This window comes from Dipodomys merriami, unplaced genomic scaffold, assembly GCF_024711535.1.
Source record: "Dipodomys merriami isolate MVZ:Mamm:240054 unplaced genomic scaffold, mDipMer1.0.p SCAF_6, whole genome shotgun sequence".
Classification (NCBI taxonomy): Eukaryota; Metazoa; Chordata; class Mammalia; order Rodentia; family Heteromyidae; genus Dipodomys; species Dipodomys merriami.
In genome coordinates this window covers 19,537,137-19,561,794 of record NW_027206179.1, presented here as the reverse complement: position 1 = coordinate 19,561,794, position 24,658 = coordinate 19,537,137, and the positions used below count along the sequence as shown (strand labels likewise).

Here is a 24,658-nt window from a genome sequence, read left to right as displayed (position 1 = left end):
CTTTAAATATGCACAGGATCATTTTTCAAGTTAAAGAAACCTAATTCCATCAGCATCCAGCTTCTAACTCAAACTTGTAACATAGCCTTTGAATACAGCTTGGATTAAATATAAAGTAATTACATGCAGATATAGATTTGGTCTTAGGAAGAACTAAGAATTACATTTCCTACTTGTCAGAATATGTACAGTTTTTGTCTTTGATTTTAATATAAATACATTGAAGGGAAAAATTTATATGATAGGAATCAGTTTTATGTGGATCTGGTATGCAGTTTTCTGGTACTTTTATTATATTTTCAGCAATGTCTTATTTTCTCCCATGTGTTTCATTCACACATTGTACAAAACCCTGAGCTGATTTCTAATTAAATGACTGCACCCTGAGGTCTGTAGCTTCTGTCCTTGGTGTAATTACAGCTGTGAAGAAGCAGCACTGAAATTGAAAACAGCATCTCTATACAACAAAGAAAGTAATCACGGAGTTCTAGTTGATCTGCAGATTATCTGGGTGTGAATATTTGAAGCAGTTAAATAGGTGTGTGAATATGAGATTTCTGTTTTGTGTTGTTTTGTGTTCTCTCATGCAAACACTTGTAACTAAAAGAGACACTTCTGACTGAACAAGCAGTTCTTTGCCCTGTGCTCCGATTTGTGGAATTCAGAACTGCAGGGGTCTGATCCCCAATGGAATACTCTGTGTCCATCCCGCAGCTCTCAGTCTGAAATCAACAGCTTGCCAAACATCGGTTGATGCTAATCCATGAAGAATTTTCAGATATAATTGAAAAGAAATGTTAAAACTCACCAGAGTTGCAAAGAGATGGTAGAGAATGAAGTAGATGGCAACGACAGGTGCCCACATGTGTCCCACAGCATTTAGAGTCTGGTCCATTACGTCCACCCACCCTTCCTGGGTGAGGATCTGGAACATGGACATAAATGCCTAGGGAGGAGCAGAACAGAGGGATTACAATACCAGCTGGAGGTCTTTGGTTTTCCACTGAGAACCCTACTCTCAGTATTATTGACTCTTATCTGATTAATCAGGGAAGAACAGTCTTAATGCATCCAATGAGAAATGTCTTAAAACATAGCATCTAACTCTTCTAAAAACTGAAAGAATGATACTGATTTTAAAATGAGCCTTGGTGCTGGCAAATATTGTTGAGCATATTAGAAGAAAATTTAGAATCTTTATTTGCCTTTTTCTATTTTCTTCTTTCAATAAGAAAACGATTTCACATTCCCAGCAGATTTATTTGCTTTTGCTGCAGCTGTCAGGAGAAACTTATTATTTTATAGTGAATTACATTTGATTGTCTAAAACATATAAGAGAATAATAATGGCCTTAATTTTATTTTTATGGTACTCATTTATCAAGTTATTTCAGCTCTCATATTAAACATGTGACTCTTAAAAAGAAATATTTCTGAACAATGATGCCATGCTGTGCAACTTAACAAAGACACATTTTTTTCATGGTTTAAAAAATATCCAAGGCAGGATGAAATCTGCAGAAGTCAAGACCAAAAAACATCCAGGATATTCCATAAAGAGGTGGTCAAGTTCAGAGTGTCTACACTTTCTGCAAAAATCTTTGCCTGGGCCCATTCTAACATGGTTATATGAATATATACACACACACACACACACACACACACACACACACACACACACACACACACACACACACACACACACATATACATCTTTGACTCATGTATCTTCTGTATCTTAGAGGTCAGTAAAAGCCTCTTAATAAGACTTTGTGATGATGGCTATAATATTTTTCCCAGTACTGGTGTTTGAATTCGGGGATTTACATTCATTATATTGTTGCTGTACCATTTGAACCCAGCCAATTTTGCTTTCATAGGCTTTAAATATAGTCTTTAACTACAGACTTTAAAGCTAGCCTGGACTTTGATCCTCTTGTTAACACTCCTGCACAGCTGGGACCACAAGGATCTATCTGCTGCTTTGCTTTTCATTGGTTGAGATCGGGTCTCTCTTACTTTTTGCCTGAACTTTTTTGGAATCACAGTTCTCCTGATCTTCACCTCCTCAGTAGCTCGATCACGGAAGCAAGCTATTGTCTGCAGCTAATAAATGCTTTGTGATGAGACTTTGTGATAATGTCTGGACAGCTGTAGTCTAGTGACTTCGCAAATGTAGTTTTTAATAGGCTTCAATGCAATGAAGACATCAAGTCAATTAAAGAATAAAATCCAGGATAACACAAAGAGACCAAGGCCAAGATAAAAGCCGTATTACAGTGATAGGGTCTTAGAGCCAAGAGGAAGGTAAGGAAACTGAGACTCAAGAATGAGAAGTGATTCTCCCAAATTCACTCAATTGTGAAACAAACAGAAGTAACAAACAGGCATTATGACTCCAAATAAGTAATTTTCCAAGTTAGATCTTGTGTTTGTTGAAGTTGTGGATCTACCTTTTCTAATCCTAATAACACAGTGGTCAGTCTTCATTTGATTTTGATTTCCTTTACTAAGGTGATTAACTTTTTCAGAAGGGCAAATGTGGAGGGCATCACAGAAGCACCTGAATAAAGGAACAATTAGTTGCTAAGTGAATGTTAACTCAGGAGGTATGTTCTCCGACTCATCTGTCTGGGGGAGGGAAGCGCTTCTCCTTGAGTGAGATTTTCTGTAATCTCATTATCTCCCAGCATCGTTTGTTTGCAGGGAAGTGTGAATATGTTCTTACTGAGACCTCACCTCAGCATTACCAAGAATAATAGATGTTCCATGACTCGTGCTAATAGAAGGCCATTCTCCACAAAGATTACCTTCAACTCACTCTGAAAGTGCTATAGACATTTTTCCCAATACATCATTTAAGCACTTAAAGAAGTATACAAGAACTAAGCACTAAGAACAATTACTTGTCCCTGCATTTTTTTTTAATATATTACATCCAACGTCAAGGAGCACAAATTCCAATTCACCTGAAAATATCAGATTGTTCTATCCTCTTTCACAAATGCGCGGTCAATGTGAAAATCTTTTTTTAATCAATATTTTTTACAGAACAAACTGACTCATGTGACTTAATGTTATATAATAGCTCTAGAGATTTTCATATTAGTGATTTAGAGATTTTATTTTGTAAATATTTCTTATTCTTCTCTTTATACTTTCTTTTTTATTGTTATTGTAAAGGTGATGTACAGAGGGGTTACAATTACAAAAGTCACCATTTTTTCCCTCATTTTCTCCAAGTTTTTCTCTCCTAACCCTCCTCCTCCAAATCGTGCATGGTTTACTTTCAACATAGTCAAAGTGAAAGTGTGTGTACACTCTAGATCCAATAGCAGTAGGTGAGCCATTATAGAGCCCACAAGTCGTTAAAGAATTCTATTTTCTTCTTCCCCAAAAGTAATGACAAAAGTTATGATTAAACACAAGAGATTGATTCTTGGTACCTGAAGACCAAACATTCAGCTCTTTCTTCTTAGACACCAATCAGCTTAATTTGTTTTAATGAACTGCTTCATCCCTAAGGAACCCTCAGCTAGTAGTGTGTTCAGTAAATGACAGGAATGTGGACTTGTGTGACACATGAGGGTTTCTTTTTTCCCCCTAGATTCTATATATCTCTTGGTGGGAATTGCCTGAGATTATGGGATATGAGTATATTTTAAAGATATGCTCTCCACCTTTATTTCTTCTTAACTTGTTTCAGAAGATAACATTAGGTGATGATCTTAGGATGGTTCTTGGATTTCTTGTTTTCTTTCTGCCTCTTTCTATCTCTGCTTCTTCCCCTGCCACTCTCCATTCTTTCTGGTAGTTATTATTCAAATAAAATTGTATGATATTGTGGCTCTTCACTTGTTTGATTATATTTGTGTAATTATCTTAGGTTGACTGTCATTTGTTCTATTAATTCCCTTAGACGTTAGCCAGGGGAGTTGTGATTTTGCTGTCTTACCCTTCAGTTCTCCATCTAATGGTGTAAACCAGTGCATGGAACACTGCTATTTGCTGCTTATTTGTTACTTGCACTGTTTACACTTGCATTTTCCCTTTTAACATGTAATGAGATCCTCTTATGTTAAACACCACTGCACAGAGCTGTTCCTGTATGCCAAGGGTGCCTCCTGGGTTCTCAGGGAACTCAGGATGAGCAGTTAGGCTGAGTATGCTTCAAGCGGTATATGGAGCCATCCTGAAAAAGCAACTCTGTGCTTCCAGGGAAGAACTAAATCAGCCAAAAAAATCACCAGTGACTTTCAAATGGAAACTACAGAGGAAAATCACCTTGCTGTCAGTAGAATCTGGAGGTGAATGCATGAATGGTGATTGACCATGCAGTTGACTATGAGCAATGGAAGGGAACTGCAGAATCACAGCATTAGTACACTCATGCTCCAACCCAAGGAGGCACAAAGCTCTGAACGAACAGAGGTTAAGAGATTGCCATGATATTCTCTGGAGAAGAAAGGTTGCGAGGATCATTAGATTAGTGAGTTTCTGATTTTAATCAGAGGCCATATTCTTTGGATGGATGTGAGCAAGACAAAGAGCAAGAAGTTCAGAGTAGAAGGCACAAGGCAGGGGAAGCATGCAAAGGCATGAGTGGACACTGCTGTGGCACCAGATGGTACACACCCAAACAGAGCTGGAGTCTCTGAACCAGTGACACAGATAAAGTACTGCAGCAAGACCCTTCCCTGTTTCTATGACTGGTGTCTCCTCACCTCTCAACGTTAAGTGTCACAAAGCTCCAACAGGATCCCAGAATCCTTTACTTTTCTCTCAACTATAACCAGCTAGTTTATCCCATTCATTTTTAATGCCTTCAGACATGATCTCACTTGCATTTCCAGCTCTCCCTCGAGAACCCAGCCCATCTCTCCACTTGGACGTTTGCCAGGAATCACAAGCATTGCACATCTCCATTTTTTACGCCCCTCTCCCAGCCCTGCCCTCCATAACATAAAGACTCTCAATCTTCAAGTTATTTAGGCCAAGGAATTTTAGGACATTTTTGGCCTTTCTCATGTCATCCTCCATTGCATCCATCTTTCAGGAAATTCTGATTAACCCAATTCTCCTTTCTGATCCCAGTTTTGCATTTACCTGTGATATTCCTTAATAGCATATCTGCAGCTGTTAATATGTTCCCCGAAAGTTATTTTTACATGGTAGTGTAGCCTACATGTATAAACCAAGATGAAGAGACTTAGATGGAAATAAGATCACCAAAGTGGAAGAAAGGGTACTGAGCAGTATTTTCATCACTTCTCTTGTTCCTAACATCCTTTAAACTCTAGTCATCGCTACACCGGATGGTGTCTCCTTATCCAGGCCACTGAAGCCAGGCCATCAGTGACAGGAAATCCTTTCCTCTGTCAGCCCCAGGAATTCATTTCGGACTCCAAATCTATCTGACAGACATTGTTACACTGAAAACAAAGCAAAGGTATTTATCCAAGCCGATAAAGTAAACATGTCTCAGACCTTTTAATATCATTCTTAGCCCCTTCAATAAATATCATTGATGACATTTGGAATTTGATGACCCATGCTTATTTTAATGGATATTAATGTAGAGTAAACATAGTCAAAAACTTAGAAAAACTAGAATGGGGAAGCATATTAGCCTGTGGTCAATAGGTAGCAATATGTGCAGTGGGAGTGTGTTTGCAATTGACACACGCTTTGTAACTGAAATCACATCCCATGTCACAGGGTCTATCCAAACAGTGGCAGGTATCAATACTTCCTTCCCTTTTATTGTCCAATAAAATTTCACTGTCAACATCTACTAAATGTTATCTTTTCATCTGTTTGGCTTATCTGTGATGCTATCATAAATAATGCTGCTCTAAACATTCATATACAACTTGCTGGGTGATCATGTATCTTGTAAAAGTATTTTAAAAATGTTTTTATTGTTCATGTGGCAGTACATGTAAAAGATGTATATTTCTTTTGTTCTTAGAATATAAACATTATAAAAATACACAGTGTGGTGAGGAATACCATGGCCATCATCCATGTACTACCTTCAATTTACAATGAATCTTGCATCTCTTATTATTATTTTTTTATTCTTAGCTGGTTTCAAAAAATGTTTTTCTACAAAAGACTTGCTTTCAAAATGAAAACCACTTGACAACTTACACCGTAGCTCCACCATTTACTGAGGGGGTTCCCGCTGTGTCTTACTATCAGAAGGCCCTAAAATAGATTTGCCTGGATGGGATTCGCAGATCACCCAAGTGACATCTCCTTTGGTTTTAATTGCCATAATTATCCACCTACTCAATCTCTTGTTCCCTATCCAAATTCCACTAATCTGTACAGGAGTTTATCATCTAAAATCCAGAGGTCTCATGATCTTTTAATATTCTCTTAATATTTGTTATATTTCATGTTATTCAAAAACCCTTTCTCTTCTTAAGTTATACTTAACTACCCAAAGCTTTAATAATATTTAAAGTGATGTCACTATGTAATTAAAATGAAAATTGCCTGATATTAGGGATATATTTCTAAATTGGTTGATAATATAACTGACAGGGTGCAGGTCTTAATAGATAATTTGACACTGGGAAACGTTATTAAAATTACTTTTAACATATTTAAGAATCCCTCAGAGAATAAAAGATAAGAATCCTCCTCTATTGTGACTGAACAGAATTGCACACAAACAGAAATATTGATCTAAAATCTGGAGTGAATCTATAAAGCCCAAATGTGTAAATCATTTTCCTTTACCTGAGATCCCACTTATCTAGTTTAGATGAAATTCTATGACCCATTAATTAAATCATGCTTTTTCCTAGCTCTCCAAATTCCATCCACTCTACCAAAGTCTTAGGAAAAACACCAACTCTGAGGTGAATTGAACTCTGGTTGTATTTCTCTTCTGCCTGCACTGGGAATAGGCCTCCTATCCTACCCATGTGCCTTGTTCAATTCACAACTGCTTTGAGTACAGTATCAGCCAAGAGCTATTCAAAACTTCCTTTGGTCTAGTTTCATCATCCCTATTTCTACTCTCACCCTCAGGGGATAACCTTTCAAGATGACAGGGGAAAGGCCTGCAGTTTGAGAGAGTCTGATGGGCCTAATTACAAGGGCTGTGGTGCTCTGCAGTTCTGAAGATCAGTGAGGCTGAAGACCAAGCTCCAACATCACTGGCCACCATTTATGTTTGAGAAAACACTGCTGACTGCCTTAATAGCTTTGGATATAACTCTTGCCAGCCCAAGACTAAAATTTGCAATGATGACAAAATCTTATTCTCATTCTCGGAGATGTTTTTGAGAATCAAAATACAGTATGAATGAATACTTAATGAAAATTAAAGCACAATACAGATAACATTCTAAGTGATAAATTACAAAAACTGTATTAATGATATCCCTCCATGGAGAAACAGTGATGATACTGGTCAAAATTTAGAATTTCTATGACTTACATTTTTTTAATATTGTACACAATCTGGTTCTTTTTTTATAAGTTCAAAAATGAAATAGAATACATTGCATTTTAAGAAGATGTTTACTTTAGATAAATGATTTTAAAAGTGCTTTATTTTCCCTCTAAGTATGTGTCTACAATTGTATTATTATTATTATTATTATTGTCATCAGTCATGGGGCTTGAACTCTGGGCATGGACTCTGTCTCTGAGCATTTCAGCTCAAGGCTAGTGCTACTACTTGAGCCACAGTGCCACTTCTGGTTTTCTGGTTGTTTATTGGAGGTAAGAGTCTCATGGACTTTCCTGCCTGGGCTGGCTTTGAACCGTGATCCTCAGCCTCCTGAGTAGCTAGGATTACAGGTGTGAGCCATCTGCTTCTATTATTTTCTTATGGTGCCAGTACTGGGACTTGAACTCAAGGCCTTCAACTACCATGTGGCTTTTTCACTAATGGTTAGTACTTTACTAGTTGAGTCATGCTTCCAGTTTGTTTTATAATCTATTGGTGGCAGTTGAAAAATGACAGTTATTTGGAAAACTCCTGTTTTTAAAGAGTATACTTTTTGGTCTAATTTTCCAAATCCAAGCCTATAAAAGTTTTAGAAAAAGGTTACAGTGAATATTTTGTTGCTCATAAAATAATGCTTTTGACTCATTTGAAGCTATTCATGAATAACTGGAATAAGTAGCACTCAGGAAATGGTTGAATCTAAGGAGCTTGGTAAACTAGGTGCTTTGCTCTGTATCATAAGTTAGCTCATAGAATCGAATCTGAAACAGAAAGAATCCTAAGGCTAATAATAATAAAGCAAAAAAAGTGAGAGGGGTTTACTGTAAGTGGTATGCTTGCTTTGCAAGCATGAGGCCCTGCATTCAAATTCTAGTCTTGGTCGCCAAAACAAAAACATCAAAAACACAAGAAATACTGACTGCGTAGCATTGTAGGGCTCTGTTCTGCAAGATTTAATTATTAGTGACTTTCAAATAATAAAGTCATCTTTGTTTTTTTCTGCATAGCAACTCTATTTGCATTAATTACTTTTTTGTCAATAGACGTGAAACAATTACAACACCAAGACATTAAAAACATTTAAAATACCAACATTCCTACAATTCCTCTAATGCCTCATTCCTAGTATTTTAGAGAGCTGAAATAAGTGGTTTCTATTAGTTCTCTAACAGCCTCTTGTGTTGACAAGAAAGACCAACCAGTTCTTTGCTTTTTTTTTCTTCTTCAAAATGAATTAGCATTACTTGTTTTACTTTTACAAATCCAAAAATATGCTTGTTGCCAAGCGTTCCATTTGAATAAGTGGAGAGGGGAGTGGGGAGGGACTGTTCATTGGTCAAGTTTTAGATGGAGGAAAAATCTTACCAAATCTGAACTAATGTAATTGGCCTTAAATGCCAAAATGAGCTTGAACATGATTAGAAGCACAGCAGATGTCCAAACTTCAGGACTCTTCTAGCAGCAAATTACTTTAAGTGGAGTCTACACTTAAATATAATTTCCAGAGTAAAAGAAAAATAATGCAAAAATCAGCGAATCTTTTTGTACTTAGAAGAACAGGTATAGGTGTTTCCATTTATCTTTCTCTTGCCCGTGCTTTGGGTAACTTTCTATTAAATCTCATCAATGAGATGGCAGAAATGGTTGGGGACTGTACAGTCTCTCTGGTTTGCTTTTCAGAAAAGATGAACTGATAGGAAAAGAGACTGGTGAAGGAATAGCATTGGCTTGGTGCTTCGCAGCAACCAAAGCCTAACTGTCCATTATTTTTATATACTCTTTAATAGTGTTTGGTAGGTGTTAGAGTTCCTCCAGCACAAGGGAAAAGGGCAGGCTCCAATGGTTAATTCCATCTTACACATTGGAAATGGGAGTGCTAGAGTAGTGACAAAACCTCCTGCTGTCCATTTGGAAGTCGGGGGTAAAAGATATTTTAAGACCTCAAATTGCCAATCTCTCATTACTATCCAAATGGCAGAAACAAACAAGGCAGTCATCTATGCTAAGCAGTGTTTAAAAAAATTAGCACGAGTGTCTAGCACAGTACTGCACACATATGGGAATTTCCAGGTTTTGATTTATCAAAAGCAGTTATATCCAGCCTTTTCATTCTTGGCTAAAATTAAGCCCTGCTCATTAACATTTATTTTTCACAAATGTCATAACCTTTTCACTTTTTAGGAATCTGAAATTACAAATATATTTTAAAATATTTTTGTAATTGAAGACTTAACGGTTAGAATTCCTTTGTCAGAAACACTTTAAAGAAATATATTAAGCTAAAGCTAATAAGCTCAGATTGTCCCCATCCTAACAATCTTTCTTACAGAGTATGATATTTTTAGTAGAAAGGTATATTCTCCAGCAATTATGTTAAAATAATCTTGAAATGTAACCATCAAGCTGACACAACAAACAGCTGTGAAAATGAGACCTAGAGATTTATGCAAATAAAGGGCTTCTGAATTAATTTTCTTCATAGGGTAGACTGTCAAGTTTCTTGGAGTATTTAAGCTCTATTTCTTAATTAGTGATTTTGATAATGTCAGTCATATTACATTTTCATAATGTAAATGGTGCATTTCATTGGCAATTTGGGCTATAAGATTGCAGATGATAGTTTCTATTTTACTTCTGATATAATAATAGTTTAGTAACACATACCAAATAGTGCTTTAAAATACCTCCCTTCCCCCCTCCTTCCCTCCCTCCCTCCCGTCCTTCCTCCCTTCCTTCTTGCCTGCTGCCTGTGTCCCTCCCCGCCCCTCTTCTTCTTTCCTACCTTCCTTCATATTATTTGCTAAAAATGGATTCAAAGAATATTATATTACCACTGTGCTACTGACAGTGGTTATTGACACAAACAATAAATCCAACAAGAACAAAACTACAATAACAATGAATAACAACAACAAAATGACAATAACATCCTAAAATTATAATAGGAAACACAAATTTTAAGCACATATTTTTGGTGGGGAGGAAGGAAACAGTTACATTAAACTGCATCATAGCATCACCAAAACTGGAACCAAATTGCTCATTTCTCTTGCAGAATCATGCCCAGGCACGGAAAACAGTCTGGACTAAGGCTTCAGATGGGCTCTCACTTTATGAGTCTGTGGAAGATTTGACACAGTAATAGCCTCTCAGAAAAATAAATAAAAAATGATCTCGGAAGATGGCTGCAATTTTTCAACTGGTTATAAATGTTTTTCTTTGCTCAGTAAAAATGAATTTTTGTTCAGTAAAAAACACCCCCTCTGAGAAAAAAGATGACCTTCCTACTTTTATCTCCAGGAAAAGAAATAAGCAAACAAGAGTAAAAATGTTTGATTGCTTCTCTGGTTATAATTCCACTGAAGACTCTTTGTGGGATGCTTCCTGCCACCACCACAGGCCTTTCCTATCTATCTCTCCATGCCATGGTACTCCCTGTCTCCCACTTGCTTTCTGTGGAATTTCCCCAAGAAATGACATTTCAGTACCCACATCTTTACCTGTTGAAATCATGTTTACCCCTACAGCTTTGCAGGTCGCCTTTCTTGGAAGCAGTCTTTGCCTTTTATTAAAAATGAGATAATATTTAGGAGCACTGTAGTTAGGCAGAGTAAGTTCCTCGAGTCTTTTAATATCATCCAGGGCATATCTGGTATTACTTTCAAATTGAGTACATCTATTCTGTAGCTTATCTTAGTTGGGTTCATTCTAAAAATATCTACCATTGAATAAGGTATTTGCATTCTAACCTAAGAGGAAGAGATGCTCACTGAAAGGATATGCTTACTGGGATGAAATTAGAATTTACCTGCCAAACAGGAGAAAGAAAACACAACCTGTGTAGCGTTTAGATGAATTCTGCACCATATATAATAAAAATCTGTGGTTGTATTTTACAAAGTCGTGACAATAAAAATATAGCTACATGCATTTATGTAGGGAAATCTCACAATCATAACGTGAGCAATACAATTAGCAGAAGAAACAGTACAGTGTAATACCATAGAAAGCAAATCTATTATGCACAAAAGCTAAAAGGCTTTCAGTCAATGTTTATATATCTATTAAGGTGGACCCATTGCAACAATGAAATGTAGGGCTGGGAAGGGGAAACAAAGGAGGAGGCAACAATGCTTGATAAGAAATGTACTCATTACCTTGCTCATGTAATTGTAACCCCTCTGTAAGGTACTTTCACAATAAAAAAACTTATTAATCATAAAAAATGAACATAAAAAAAGAAAAACAGAAAAAATTAATGTACTAAGAACATAAACATGAGAAAAGTGATTCTCTATGGGAGACAACGAGGGAAGAATGACCAGAGAGGTCAGATCTACTGTCATATTTTCCATGGAAAGCTCTCTGTATATGGATTTATTTTGTGTGGTGCAGGGGATAAAACCTAGGTCACTGTGCATTCTAAGCAAACTCTCCACCACTGAGTTACACTCCAGCCCCCTTTTTATTAATCTTTATATATTTTTACATATCTGACATATTTTGCATTAAAATATATGAAGGAAAAAATCATGAAACAGAACAAAGTTTTCAGAAATATTAATTAAGTAATTAATATTAATGTAATGGACTTTGAATTTATTGAAAAAGTGGTCATACTGTATATCTGGAAAATGATAAAAAGAAATAAAGAGCAAGATGTTCCTTCTAATTCCCCAGTAGTTCTTAATACAACTAATCATTAAATCATCATTTCGATGGCTGAAAAAATAGGGAAATTAAACTTTAATTAAGTGTTTTATAGCATTTATTGCTTTATAGTGAATAATAGTTCTTCTGGACATTAGTTTATAAGTGAAAATTTAACAGAACAAGTCATTAGTATTTAGAAATGCAAATTAATGGAACTTTTATCAAATTAATAATACTGAAATCCATGCACCTTTGTTATGGAGAGCAATATATTACATATAATTAAAAACAATGTTCATTTGCACAATTATCAAACAAATGAGGCCTGCTTATTATTAATTTGTTAAGGATTTAGAAAAACATATGTGTATATATATATGTGTGTGTATATATATATATGTATATATATATATACATATATATATATATATATACACAGAGTGAGAGAGCTGGTTAAACATTTATTGCATGGATCTTAGTAACTTCTGAGCAGTTTCTTTGTTGTAATAAGCTTATACAAAAAAAGAAACATTGTAAAACCTTACTGAAATATTGCTTATCACTTTTTATCAGGCAACTACAGGAAAACATGCAGTTTTTCTTTGTTAAAGAAAGATTATGATTATTCATGCTTATGTCAATCTGTTTTATGACCTGTCCCGGAAGCTTCATTATGAAGAGTTCATCTAAATTGTCCTCCTGGTACAATTTATTCATCCCAATGAAACAGGAACTGTTGGATATTGCCTTATACCAGCATTCAATCCCACTTGTTATTTCTATTCAGTAGAACATCTGTTTTGTCCAAACTAAAATAGAATATTATTTATTTGGGAGGAAACACTGTTTTATTAGATCTTACTAATGTAACATTCTCTTGTTCTTTTCTACTGTGAAATTTCAAGTTCATCTTTCTGCAGATGTTCCTCTGGCTGTGTCTCTTTCTACGGATTCCACAGTTTGAATGGTGTAAGGAACACACAGGGCTTTCTATTTCAAGGTACCTGGGTGTCTGTGTCCATAGCATGTGATAGGAAGTGGGTAGTACTACAGGCACAGGGAGTGGGTATCTGTAGCTCACCCCCTACTTGCTCACTTCCTTTTTGGCCATTCTGTAAGGCCCAACTGGGAATATTGGGAAGGAGCTAGAAGCCAGGACCATCTGGTGAGAGTAATAGAATACCAGGTGTCTTCCTACCATATGTCTATTTAGACCCCATTTGTCAATGGCTTATACCAGCTTTGGAGAAAGAACTGAGAGAGAGAAATCTCATCCAAGGTTAGGATTTGACCATTGTAGGATCTGTTTTTATGGCTGATTTCCCGGTATTCATCCCTTTCTATTGGATCAACCTATGTCTGTACTTGTGAATTACAACATCTTGGTAAGGGGTTAAAAAGGACCTTGTTAACTCAATGCTGCCATAGAGAATGGCGAGTCTGCGACAGGCTCAGGCAAAAGTTCAAGACCCTATGTGGAAAACAAACTTAAAAAGAACAAAGGGCTATGGATGTGGGTCTAGTGGAAAAGCCTCTTCTGTCTAGGGCTGGCAAGTACTAGGCCTTGACTTCAATCCCAAGTACGACGAAGTAAGTCAAGGTAATGCAAACAAGTGCAGATTTTCCCACTTGTTAATTTACTGTAGAGTATATCATGTGACTGCCCTTACAGAAAATCCGTGCTATGCTTTGGCCAATGCTATAAACGGCTGAGCTTTGCTGGCACTGAATCACTGGATAGGATGAGAGAAGAAGGGAAGGGACTGAGATTCCCCAGGGGTGCCAACGTGAACTTTCTTCCCGATACCTGTGCACCAGTCAAGAGCTATCCAGGGGTGGAGTTTTCTTTGATTAGGAATAGTCATGACTCCACTTTGTAACTAGAATGTTTTGAATATCACTTGCAAAATCTGATTATTTTCCAGAGCTTTCACGTTCAAGGATGCACATGGGAAGGAGAAATCCAGCCCTTCTTGTCACATCGTACACGCACCAGGTCCGCACTGTCAGCTAATTAGGGGCCTGCCTTCATTAAGATGATGGAGTCATCAGGCAGAACAGCACAGCTGAGTCACTGGAGATCTGAACGTGTAATGGGACTTGATTACTATTATGGTGCAAATTAGAATAAATCTAATTGGGGCTAAGTCATGGACGGATCTGGAAAGTGCCTTTCCTTTCTTACAGGCTGCAGCAACTTCAGATCCGCTACATGGGGTATATAATGCACCTTTACACAATGCTTTCTAAACCCAATTGTGTTGTTTTTGTGTGCTATTTAATACACGTAACACAGGAGCAAAACACTATGTTTAGCAATATTTTCTTTAAAGAAAATAAATTAGAGAGTAGTTTGTCCAGTGTCATCTAGCTGAAGAGTGGCGGGAGGGGGAAGTGAAATTAGACCTGTGTGGAAGGAAGTGCAGACTCAGGAATACAAGTTTTCACAGAAGCTCACAGCCCTTATTTTCAAAATCCAAACATTTCTGAAAAGTCTGGAAGAATATGATCTAGCCTAAGATTTACCTATTGTCTTTATCCTTTGTCTGAAAGTTGTATCTTGCCACACAAATCCTCCTTGTGATTTTGAAGACCTTCCCACAGCATGTGCTGAACTAGACGGGAAGGAATGTTGGCCGTGAGAATGAGGACCTCAGTTTACAGTGGTCATCTGTTCTTTTGATTTGGCAGTGAGGGGACAGGCTTCACCAGAAGGAGGTGGGATTTATATCCTGGCTTTCATCCTTGGTTGTCATACCTCCAATCCTGGAAGGAAGAGCCTGCTTCCAGGCCAAAATCCTTTGTGTGATCCTTCAATATGGCCCATAAACAATGAGAGGCTTTGAGTGGCTGCCATCAATATGGTGGCCAGCCTGCAGGCTCCTCCTTAGTTTTATGGAGTGATCTGAGGTAAGACACTGAGGCTACATCCCACCTGGCCTGCCATGGTCCTAGGCCAGGTACCTCCATTCAGAAGCCTTCTTGCTGGGATCCAACTGACGCATTCTGTTCTGCTTGGCTCAGTACCACTTATGCCACTCCCTTCACTCTTTCACCTCCACCTCTACCACCACCACCACCACTACCCCTAGACATACAAGGGCAAGAGGGTTTTGTTCAGGACTTCCCAGCATGGAATGGAATGACCCTACCCTTGACCACTGCAGGGATCCACCAGTCCTTTGCTTCATGTGTTTCACGGGAAACATGGGGACTCTGTCTACTTTGGCAGCTGGCCCAGTGCAGTGACTGAACAAAAGCTTGAGTGTGACTTCCACTGCTTTCTTGTCCTCATGATTTCATTACCTCAATAACTGGCAACATAACACCTGAGGAAGGTCAACCCTGGCCCCAGGCTAATGCTGTGGGTACGGCCTTCTTGCCCCTCCACACGAATCCTTGCTGCTGTCTTCCTTAGGGTATATCACTTTACTTTTTCCTCACTTTCCCATTACAGCTAAAGGTGATTGCAGTTTCTTCCAGCCCAAGTCCCTCTGCCCAGGGTCCTCCTGTCAACCATGGACTGACTTTTCTTGCTCCTTTATAATAACTGTGGACTTTTTGTACATGCTGCCCAAGAAATGGGACACTTCCAGGTTTCACTGAACTACAGCTATGATGATAATAATCCAACAAACCTTCCTGGCCTTATTCCTCCTGGCTTCAGGCCTTTTCTGGGCACCTTGTGCCTGCTTTCATCAAAACCAGGAGGGCCTCATATTAGTTCACTGGTCACCCCCTTCAACGTAGAATTTCTTGAGGTCTGGGAACGTAGTGACACTTCTCACCTTGAGATCACCTAAACTTCTGAGAAGCACCCAGCGATAGAGATGTGTGAATGAAAAATTTGCATTGTGAAAGCAAGAATTACAATAACACTGGTATGGAAAACACAATTTAGCACAGAATTAAAAGAGAAAGATTTAGGAGTGCAGTAAAAATACCCACCATTTGACCTCAAAGTTTAACTTCCAAAACTATATTTTATCCTGTTTTTTACTCCAAGATGATTCTTTCCAGAAATAGGCCTGACTGTTTTAATTTGTGGTGAAAATAGATACATTCATTGTCTTAGTCACTATACTTCTAAGTGTCTAAGTTTATAAGGAGTTGAATTTCAGAATCCGTCTGGTGAGGGGCTGAATCTTCCACACCAGTTCTGTTTATGACGTGATTGATTTTAACTTCCTTTTTAGTCCAAGTGAATTCTAATGAGAATGCAGAAGATAAATAAAATGACCTTTTAAAAAAATTTCAAATTTGAAGATCAGACATTTTCTTATATTGACAAATCAAAATTTTCCTTTTAGATTATGCCTGAAATAAAATATCTGAGTTTAAAAAAAATTTCCTCTCACAAATGCAAAAATGACCATTTTGCTTTAACATCCTGTTATATTTCAATTTATAGGTGTGAAGAACAATAGCTCCCACTTTTACTTATTTAACATTTTGGCATCTGATTATATTATCTCCTGGAATTTTAGAATGGATATATACTATGACCATATTGAAAACATACTCTGACACCTACACTCCGCTAAAGAGACCATTCTAAACATGAAAAAATAATTATCTCAAGTTATCAGAAATACAACAAGGCTTTTGAACCATGGCTAAATAAAATCACTTTTATGAAAATCATTACTACGAATAGAAGATAATGACTTTAACTGAGATTTTAATTCTTACCCTTGGAAAAGTCGTAAATCTGTCCAGTTCTTCAACAAAGCAGAACATCTGTAAACTAATGGCTGACATGACAATCAGGAGGCTGGCAGTGAAAACAACCAAACTCCCAAGCTTCTTTCCAGGGCCGAATATCTTGTATACAAAGTCTTCCAATGCAGGTGAAATCTTAATAAGTCGAACCACTCGAAGTACCTATGAAGAGAGATTAAAAAACATATCGCTTTAATCATTTGTTCACAGTTTTAATGGAATCCATACTAAAACATCATTTTCTTCATAAAACATCATTTTACCTCATAAATACCATATCTTTCCATGTGAACTGTACCTGAAATATTCATCTAGCTCAGAACACACCACAAGATAAGTCCCACAGGAAGGAAGACAAATTGTAATTAATGAAGTGTTTTAACATGTCACATTATAATAATTCAAAATATGTTATGAACTATAATATGTGCTAGTTCTCTAATGCGTGAAAATCTAAGAAAACCTTTAATTCAGTATAAGTTATAGTTAATGTTTCATAAAATTGACTTCTCTAGGTATTTCACATGCATAGAGACATGGGAGAAAAATCAATCTTCTATCAAGGAATTTTGATTTCTGGCTCAGATTCCTATCCCAATGTCCATTTTTTTTTCTCCTACTTCTTTGAAAATAACAGAAATTCCTGGAAAATTTCCTTAGCAATTGGCTCTTGGGCACTGAATCCACTTTCCAGCCTTGGTACTAACTCTTGGCAACTGGACTCATCTTGTGAACTAGGCTCAGGCTTATGGGATGTAGAAATTCATCACTAGCATAATTTTATAGTTAAATATGATAGGTACTATAGCAATTTTTAAATCCTGAGTATATTTTATACTGTATCTTTGGTAACATTGGCAATAATATTTTTCTTAATTTTTCTAATTTAACAGATTTATAATAACAACATTTTTTAAGTCTAGATAGAAGCATTTAAGAGCAGGTAGTGACATGCATATTTGGTGTGTTAGTTTTTCCTTGCTGTGACAAAATATCAAAGATAACTTAAAGGAAGGAGGATTGATTTTGGCTCTCGGTTTCACAAGTGTTAGTCCATCAGGTGAGGAGGATATGGCAGAGTAGAGCAGTTTACCTCATGGCTGCCAGGAAGTAGAGGAGAGAAGCGCAAGGAGAGAGGAAATGAGAGAGAGGAGAAGAGAGAGAGACACAGAAAGAGATAGATACAGTGAGAGAGAGAACAGAGCAGGGGAGAGGAGAGCTGGCTTTTTCCTTTTCCTCTTGGACTCTGTCCTGTCCCTATCAGCCTATGGGATGGTACTGCCCGCATTCAATTTGAGTCTTCTTCCTTTAGTAAGTCGTCACTGGAAATGCCTGAGACACACCCAGAGGTGTATTTTACTAATCTCCCAGGTGCTTCTCAAGCCAATAACGTTGATGCTCAAGATCAAACATTAACGAACATTTTTAATGTGCATTTAACCATATTATGCATTTGAAAATATATATAGAAAAACTCACATTGTGACAGATTAGAGATAACATAAAAATGACAAAATGTGAGCTAGAAAAATGCTTCTATTTCATGTTTATACTAGGATACCATACTTGCATACTTTATCTTTTTACCTAGAATTTAATAGAGCAAAAAGCCTATTGCTCCCACCTAACAATTACAATGACTATAACTAATAATTATAGTCATTGAATAATTGTTAAGAACTGTGATTCAATATATCCCATTAAAAATTAGAGATGCAATTATAATACCAAATTATATAATAACAAATTATAATACCTTTATATTTAATCATTACAAATAAAAGAAATAGACATTTATAAATAATGTGTGGCTAAGTAAATCATGTAAAGGTGGATTTTACATATATAAATTCTTATTATTCTTATTATAAACCATTGTTAAGCCAGGATATTGACAAAGCCAGGATATTTTCTTGGAATTTATTTCATATATACTTCTTTAAACTTTGTGCCAATGGCTTTCCATTATGTAAAATTTGCTAGTCAAGTACAGACATATTATGTCCATATATTATTACATACGACTAATTTTGGAGGAACAGTGTCTTATTATCAATTTTCAGAAATGTTTTGTCTGTTTTTAGGTGTCAGGGCTGGGCTTTAACTCAGAGCCTTAGGCTATTGCTTGGCCTTTTCACTGGAGTCTGGTGCTCTACTACTTAAGACATATCTCAAATTCTGGCTTTTTTTTTTTTTTTTTGGTTGTGAGGGCTGAACTCTGGGCCTGGACACTGTCCCTCAGCTCTTCAGCTCAAGGCTAGCACTCTGCCTCTTGAACCACAGCACCACTTCTGGCTTTTTCTGCTTATGTGGTACTGAGGAATCGAACCCAGGGCCTCATGCATACAAGGCAAGAACTCTACCACTGAGTCACCTTCCCAGCCTAAATTCTGGCTTTTTGCTAGTAATTAGAGATAAGAGTCTCCCAGATTTGTTTGTCTTGCTGGCTTCAAACTGTGATTCTCAGCTCTTAACCTCCTAAGTAGCTGGAATTATAGATGTGAGCCTCTTATGCTCAAAATAAACTTTCTAAAGTTTTAAAAATAGTTATTTTGATTTATAAATGCATTGTTTCTGATATTAAATACATCACTGGGCTTCTGCCAATGACATATATCTGTAGTATATGAATTACATATTATTGTTAAAATAATATGACTTCTATTTACCCTGGAAAGAAACAAAGATCAATAGGTAGTATTTTTATTACCTGGAAGTATGTGAACTGAGAATGATAAAGATCTGGATACACATGAAGAGTAGTTCCAATGACCAGGAGCAGCTCAAATTTGTGAAGAGATGAGCTAATATATCCAGTGAATCCCAGACACCATATCTTCAGCAGTGCCTCCAAATCAAAAAGTACAGTAAAAGCCACCTAGAGGAACAGAGATACATCAAAATCCACATCCCTAGTTAGTTCATATATTAGGCAGTGCATGAATTTCAGCCATAATTACATGTACAGAGGACTCCATAAATAAAAAATGACATTTTATTTTAAAAGATACATTTGGAACATACTGCCTAGAGCAAAGTTATCTTAGAGAGTTAGGAATAATGTCAGATTTTGAATTTCGTGAGTGGTATTATTTCTTTATTATTTACCATTTGTTAATTTTCTTTGTGAGTTGTCGGGCTTGAACTCAGGACCAAGGTTCTGTTCTGAGCCTCTTTGTGCTCAAGGCTAGTGCTCTACTCCTTGAGTCACAGCACCACTTCCTGTTTTTTTGAGTGGCTAATCATAGATAAGAATCCCTTGGGAATTTTACTGCCTGGGCTGGCTTTGAACTGCGATCCTCAGATCACAGCCTCCTGAGTAGATAGGATTACACAGGTGAGCCACTGGTACCTGGCTACAATTTGGTAATACTTAAAAACGAATTCAATTTATTGAACTTCTATAGATACATAGATGCTTGGAGAAACTATTTTTAAAGTGTAACTATTGTAAGCATTATAACTTCTTTTTACTAAATTTCTCTTGGGTGGGGTGATGGATCAAGATGCCCTGTGTACATAAGGGAACACATTCAAATGAAATCGTTTTGTAAAACCATGTGAAGGCTATACTGTGATCTACACGCTATAAAATGACATATATTACTGCCATAATTGAACCAGGTAAAACAGAATATCATCCATCTCCTTGAGTACAATGACAAGTTGAGAAATGGGAATTCAATACAAAGAAATTTATGTGGGCTTGCATGCATAAATAACTGAAAATGTTACTGTTATTAATTAATGAATATATAGTTGATATCACTATGTGTACATTTAACTTTTAATTTCTCATAAAAATTCTATGTACTATTACAAATACCAGCAATAGAAAATATACACATAAAGATAATATGTTTATTTTCTTCTATTTGTCTTATGGGCAAGAATTCTCATTTTGAAAGAAGGTTGTAACTGGAATTAAAATATGCAATATTAGATTAACTTGTAGTTAAAGAACATAAGGTGAGTATTGGGTTAGTTTTAATACAGACACCTAAGAGGATTTCCCATGTTTATTGGAAATAAACTCAGGTCTTAGAAATCTGGAGGAGATGGTGATTTCTTAGAAAAGTCATATTGAATAGTCAAATTGAGGGATGATGTACAATACTTAACAATATCTAGAGTTTTGTCTATAATTACTAAAAGGATTGTGCCAATGTGGTTTTTCTAAATCTTTTTTAATTGTCAGGTGATGCACAGAGGGGTTTCAGTGACATAAGTAATGAGTTCATTTCTTTCTTTTTTTTTTTTATTGTGAGAATACAGTACAGAGGAGTTACAATTACATGGGCAAGATAAGTACATTTCTTATCAAGCATTGTTGCCTCCTCTTTGTTTCTCCTTCCCATCCCTTCCCATACTCTCCCCTTTCCCCCACCTGATCCTCCCCCCACCCCCCACCAAAGTTGTGAAGTTCGTTTTTCGACATAACGACTTGTACATCTCATTGTTGCAATGGGTCCACCTGTATTCCTAGTTAAATATTTGTTTTTTTTTTCCTTTCCCCTCCACAAATTATACAACATCAAATTCAGTGAAAGCATGGGTTATACAGTGGGGGAGGAACATATAAAGCAACAAAGAAATCATCTTATGAATATGTTAGAAACAACTGCATGAAAGGAAAAAAAACAAAAAAAATTTGAATATTTATCTTGGGGTTAATTCCCCTAACATCAACTTATCTGACCTTTCTGCTTGACTCAGACATATACTAGTTATTGTAAATAAGGGAAACCTTGGGACCTATGTTTCTTTGGGCCTGGCTTACTTCACTTAATATAATTTTTTCCAAGTCTTTCCATTTCCTAACAAATGAGTGCATTTCTTGTCAACCTTGTTACCCCCTCCCTCAATTTTATCCTACTTTCCCTTCTCCTCCACCCCTCAAGTTGTACAGATCATTTCCAACATATTATCTGTTGCATTGTTTTCCCGTTGTCCTTTGTCTCATCAACGTGGTTTTGTAGTACAGTGTAGAACAATCTTTTAAAAAGCTAAGTATTGATCCTATTTTTAAAAAATGGATATAGAGAGGATCATAGTTCAGGGTCAACCCTGAGTGGGGGAAAAACACAGACCTCCATCTAAAGCAAAATGGGGGTTAAGTTGTGGCTCAAACAGTATAGAACTGGCCTAGCAAGCCTGAAGCATTGGGTTCCAACCAACCAACCAACAAAAAAGCCTCAGTAAGCACCAATATGTGCAAGAACGGTTAGGTAAGTTAATCTGGAAATGGCCAATGGCTGAATTTCTTAATGATTCCTTCCAATATCAAGTATCGCCCATCCATGAATTAGCAAGGAGATGATTGACTCAAAGGAATGGCGAACGCTATGGAAATTTAGCTGATTAGTCTGGAGATATGAGCATGGTTGTGAGAAAGTTTTGGAGGGACATAGATAGGCAAAACAAGCCTGCCATTGCAGGGGGGTGAATGAGGGTGTGGACAGCAGAGGAGGAAATTTATTAAATGCACATCATCTGTAAGTGAAACAAGACTATTCATTTTCTATAACAATATAGTCATATAGTAGTTGCTGAACAATGATATGGAAATAACAAGAATCTTTTAAAAAAAATGTTCAGTCTTTCAAAGATTCTTCAGTGCTCATATGTAATAGTTGAAATGGGTCTTGGTACTTAATTCCTACCATACTTAGGAACTTTACCTCTTTCTATTTCTCTTTGAGAGGTTCAGCCTTCAATTCATGAAAGCCTTTGATAATCATTATTGGTTGATCCCTGGAAATAACACTAGATGTTAATGCAAACCTTTTGGGTACTACTGAATAATATTTTATTTATATTTTTCATCTACTGTGATAAATGAATTTGGCTGGTAATTTGACTTTTTGCATATCCTTATTTCGTTTGATCAATACTCCTTTGCTGTGTCAATCATATTGTAGGGTTTCTGTATTTTTTACTTACAAGATCTGTAATTTCTCAAATAAACGCACAGTGATCGACTTTTAAAAGATTACACTGAAAACCACTTTGGCACAGTCCTTATTGTAATTATAGGTAAAATGCTCCAATATTTTATGTTAAGTTTCCTATATCATCCATCAATTCAACTGTTTGTTTTTCCAGGTAATCAGCAATCTTCTCCAGATTAGTACATTCTTCCAAACACAACTGGTTCTTTCAGGGAAATTTTTGCACTTCTAACGTCCCTTTAAGTCAATCTTGTGGCTGTTTTCACTACCACTTGAGACCCATCATCTTTCCTCTCCCCCAAAAGACTTTTGGTACAAAAAATGTGAGGACTCAGGTCAAAATGAGCTTGAAAAGTAGGTTACTAACACCAAATGTCTAAAATACATACCAAAAGACCATTATCTAGTTAAATATATGTATAAGCACATTACTAATTTCACATTGGTTATTATGAAGAGTGACAGGTTAACGAGGAGAATGAAACAACATGAATATTTTATTGAAATACTTTATTTGTAACTATGAAAACCGAACAATGAAACTTGTAATTGTTATTGGAAGGGGAGAAGAAGGACAGGATAATGATGAAGGCAGTGAAAATGATTAGAATACATTGTAAATGGAAATGTAACAATGCAATCTTATCCTGTATAACTAATGTAAGCTAATAAAAAGCACAAAATAGAAAACAGATAGAATAATATATTTTGATGACCACAATCAAATGTGCAGGTAAACTATACATTATTATTTTCACTATGGGAAAATAATTTTTCAAACATACTCAAATACACTACAAGAGATTTAGCCAACTATTGTATTTAAAGATACATATTCTCATTAATTTTCCTATTGGAATTCCAGATTCTCCTGTGATCAACTGCTTTGCCTTTACCCTAATTTGTTTTTAGAAGCTACCATAGTAGCATTGGAAAGCATAATTAACTCCAAAGTGGTAATATTTTACTGAAAAAGAATAAAAATAAGCTTAGTGTACTTGAATTATGGGTTAGCCTGCCAAAAGGAAGGCTATGTCAAGATTTATAGGAGGGGATTAGGAAAATTAAATTAGTTTGAATACTGAGTAATTATTTTAGTGTAGGTTATGAGGTTTGGAATAGGATTTAAATTCAAAAGAATATAAGCAATTTAGAAATACCAGGGTAGAAACAGCCAGAAAGCATGCTTTAAGAACCCCCATTGTCAGTGGGAAAACCCAGCATATTTCAGTGAACCCAACCTTGACAGTAGCTGGACAGGGTAGAAATTGTCAGCGTCTTGCAGGATGGGGTATCAGCAGAGCCTACTTACTTAGCATTTTCCAAAGAAACACCTGAGCAAGTATCTAGTCCTGGAGCTTTCTGCAAATCCCAGACAACCAGTAGGCAGACTGTGGAGGGGTCAGGATCCACTGTCATGCCTGTTAGCCATCCTCCATTATCATAGCCTTTCAATGGATAATGGGCTAACGAGTTACCTTATGAGTGGACCTATGAAACAATATAGTTTGGCTAGGGCTAGGCTCTTGCCTTTCACATGTGATGCCCTGTGCCTCCTTGGAACTTTGCCATCAAGTATTCTCTCAGGAGGGCCTAACCTCATCTAACCCTAATCACCTCCAAGGGCCACACCTCTAAATTTATAGTTAGCTTATGTTTTTATCCTTTTAACATCACATTTCAAGCTGAATTTTGGAGGTGACAAATCTTGGTTTGCTTTCATTTTAGCCGAGTTTAACTAATATTTACTGTAACACAGTTTTATGAATTCTTTAGACTCTTACATTATTTAAGTTTTTCTTTTCATTTTATAATACCTGGTTAGCTGTCATCGCTGAGTTAATATTCGCAGGAATAGACA

At 36.5% G+C, this 24,658-nt stretch overlaps 1 protein-coding gene across 3 annotated transcripts in view; it reads right to left on the bottom strand.

Annotated features, from left to right (window-relative positions):
* Nalcn (sodium leak channel, non-selective) overlaps positions 1 to 24,658 on the bottom strand; it is a 230,975-nt gene that overhangs the window by 102,059 nt on the left and 104,258 nt on the right. For all 3 annotated transcript variants that reach the window (XM_070002669.1, XM_070002668.1, XM_070002670.1), the window contains 3 exons: positions 19,557 to 19,724; positions 16,817 to 17,008; positions 809 to 946 (listed from right to left, as the gene is read on the bottom strand). In XM_070002669.1, the coding sequence (XP_069858770.1) occupies positions 809 to 946; positions 16,817 to 17,008; positions 19,557 to 19,724 (498 nt within the window). The remainder of the gene's footprint in view (positions 1 to 808; positions 947 to 16,816; positions 17,009 to 19,556; positions 19,725 to 24,658) is intronic.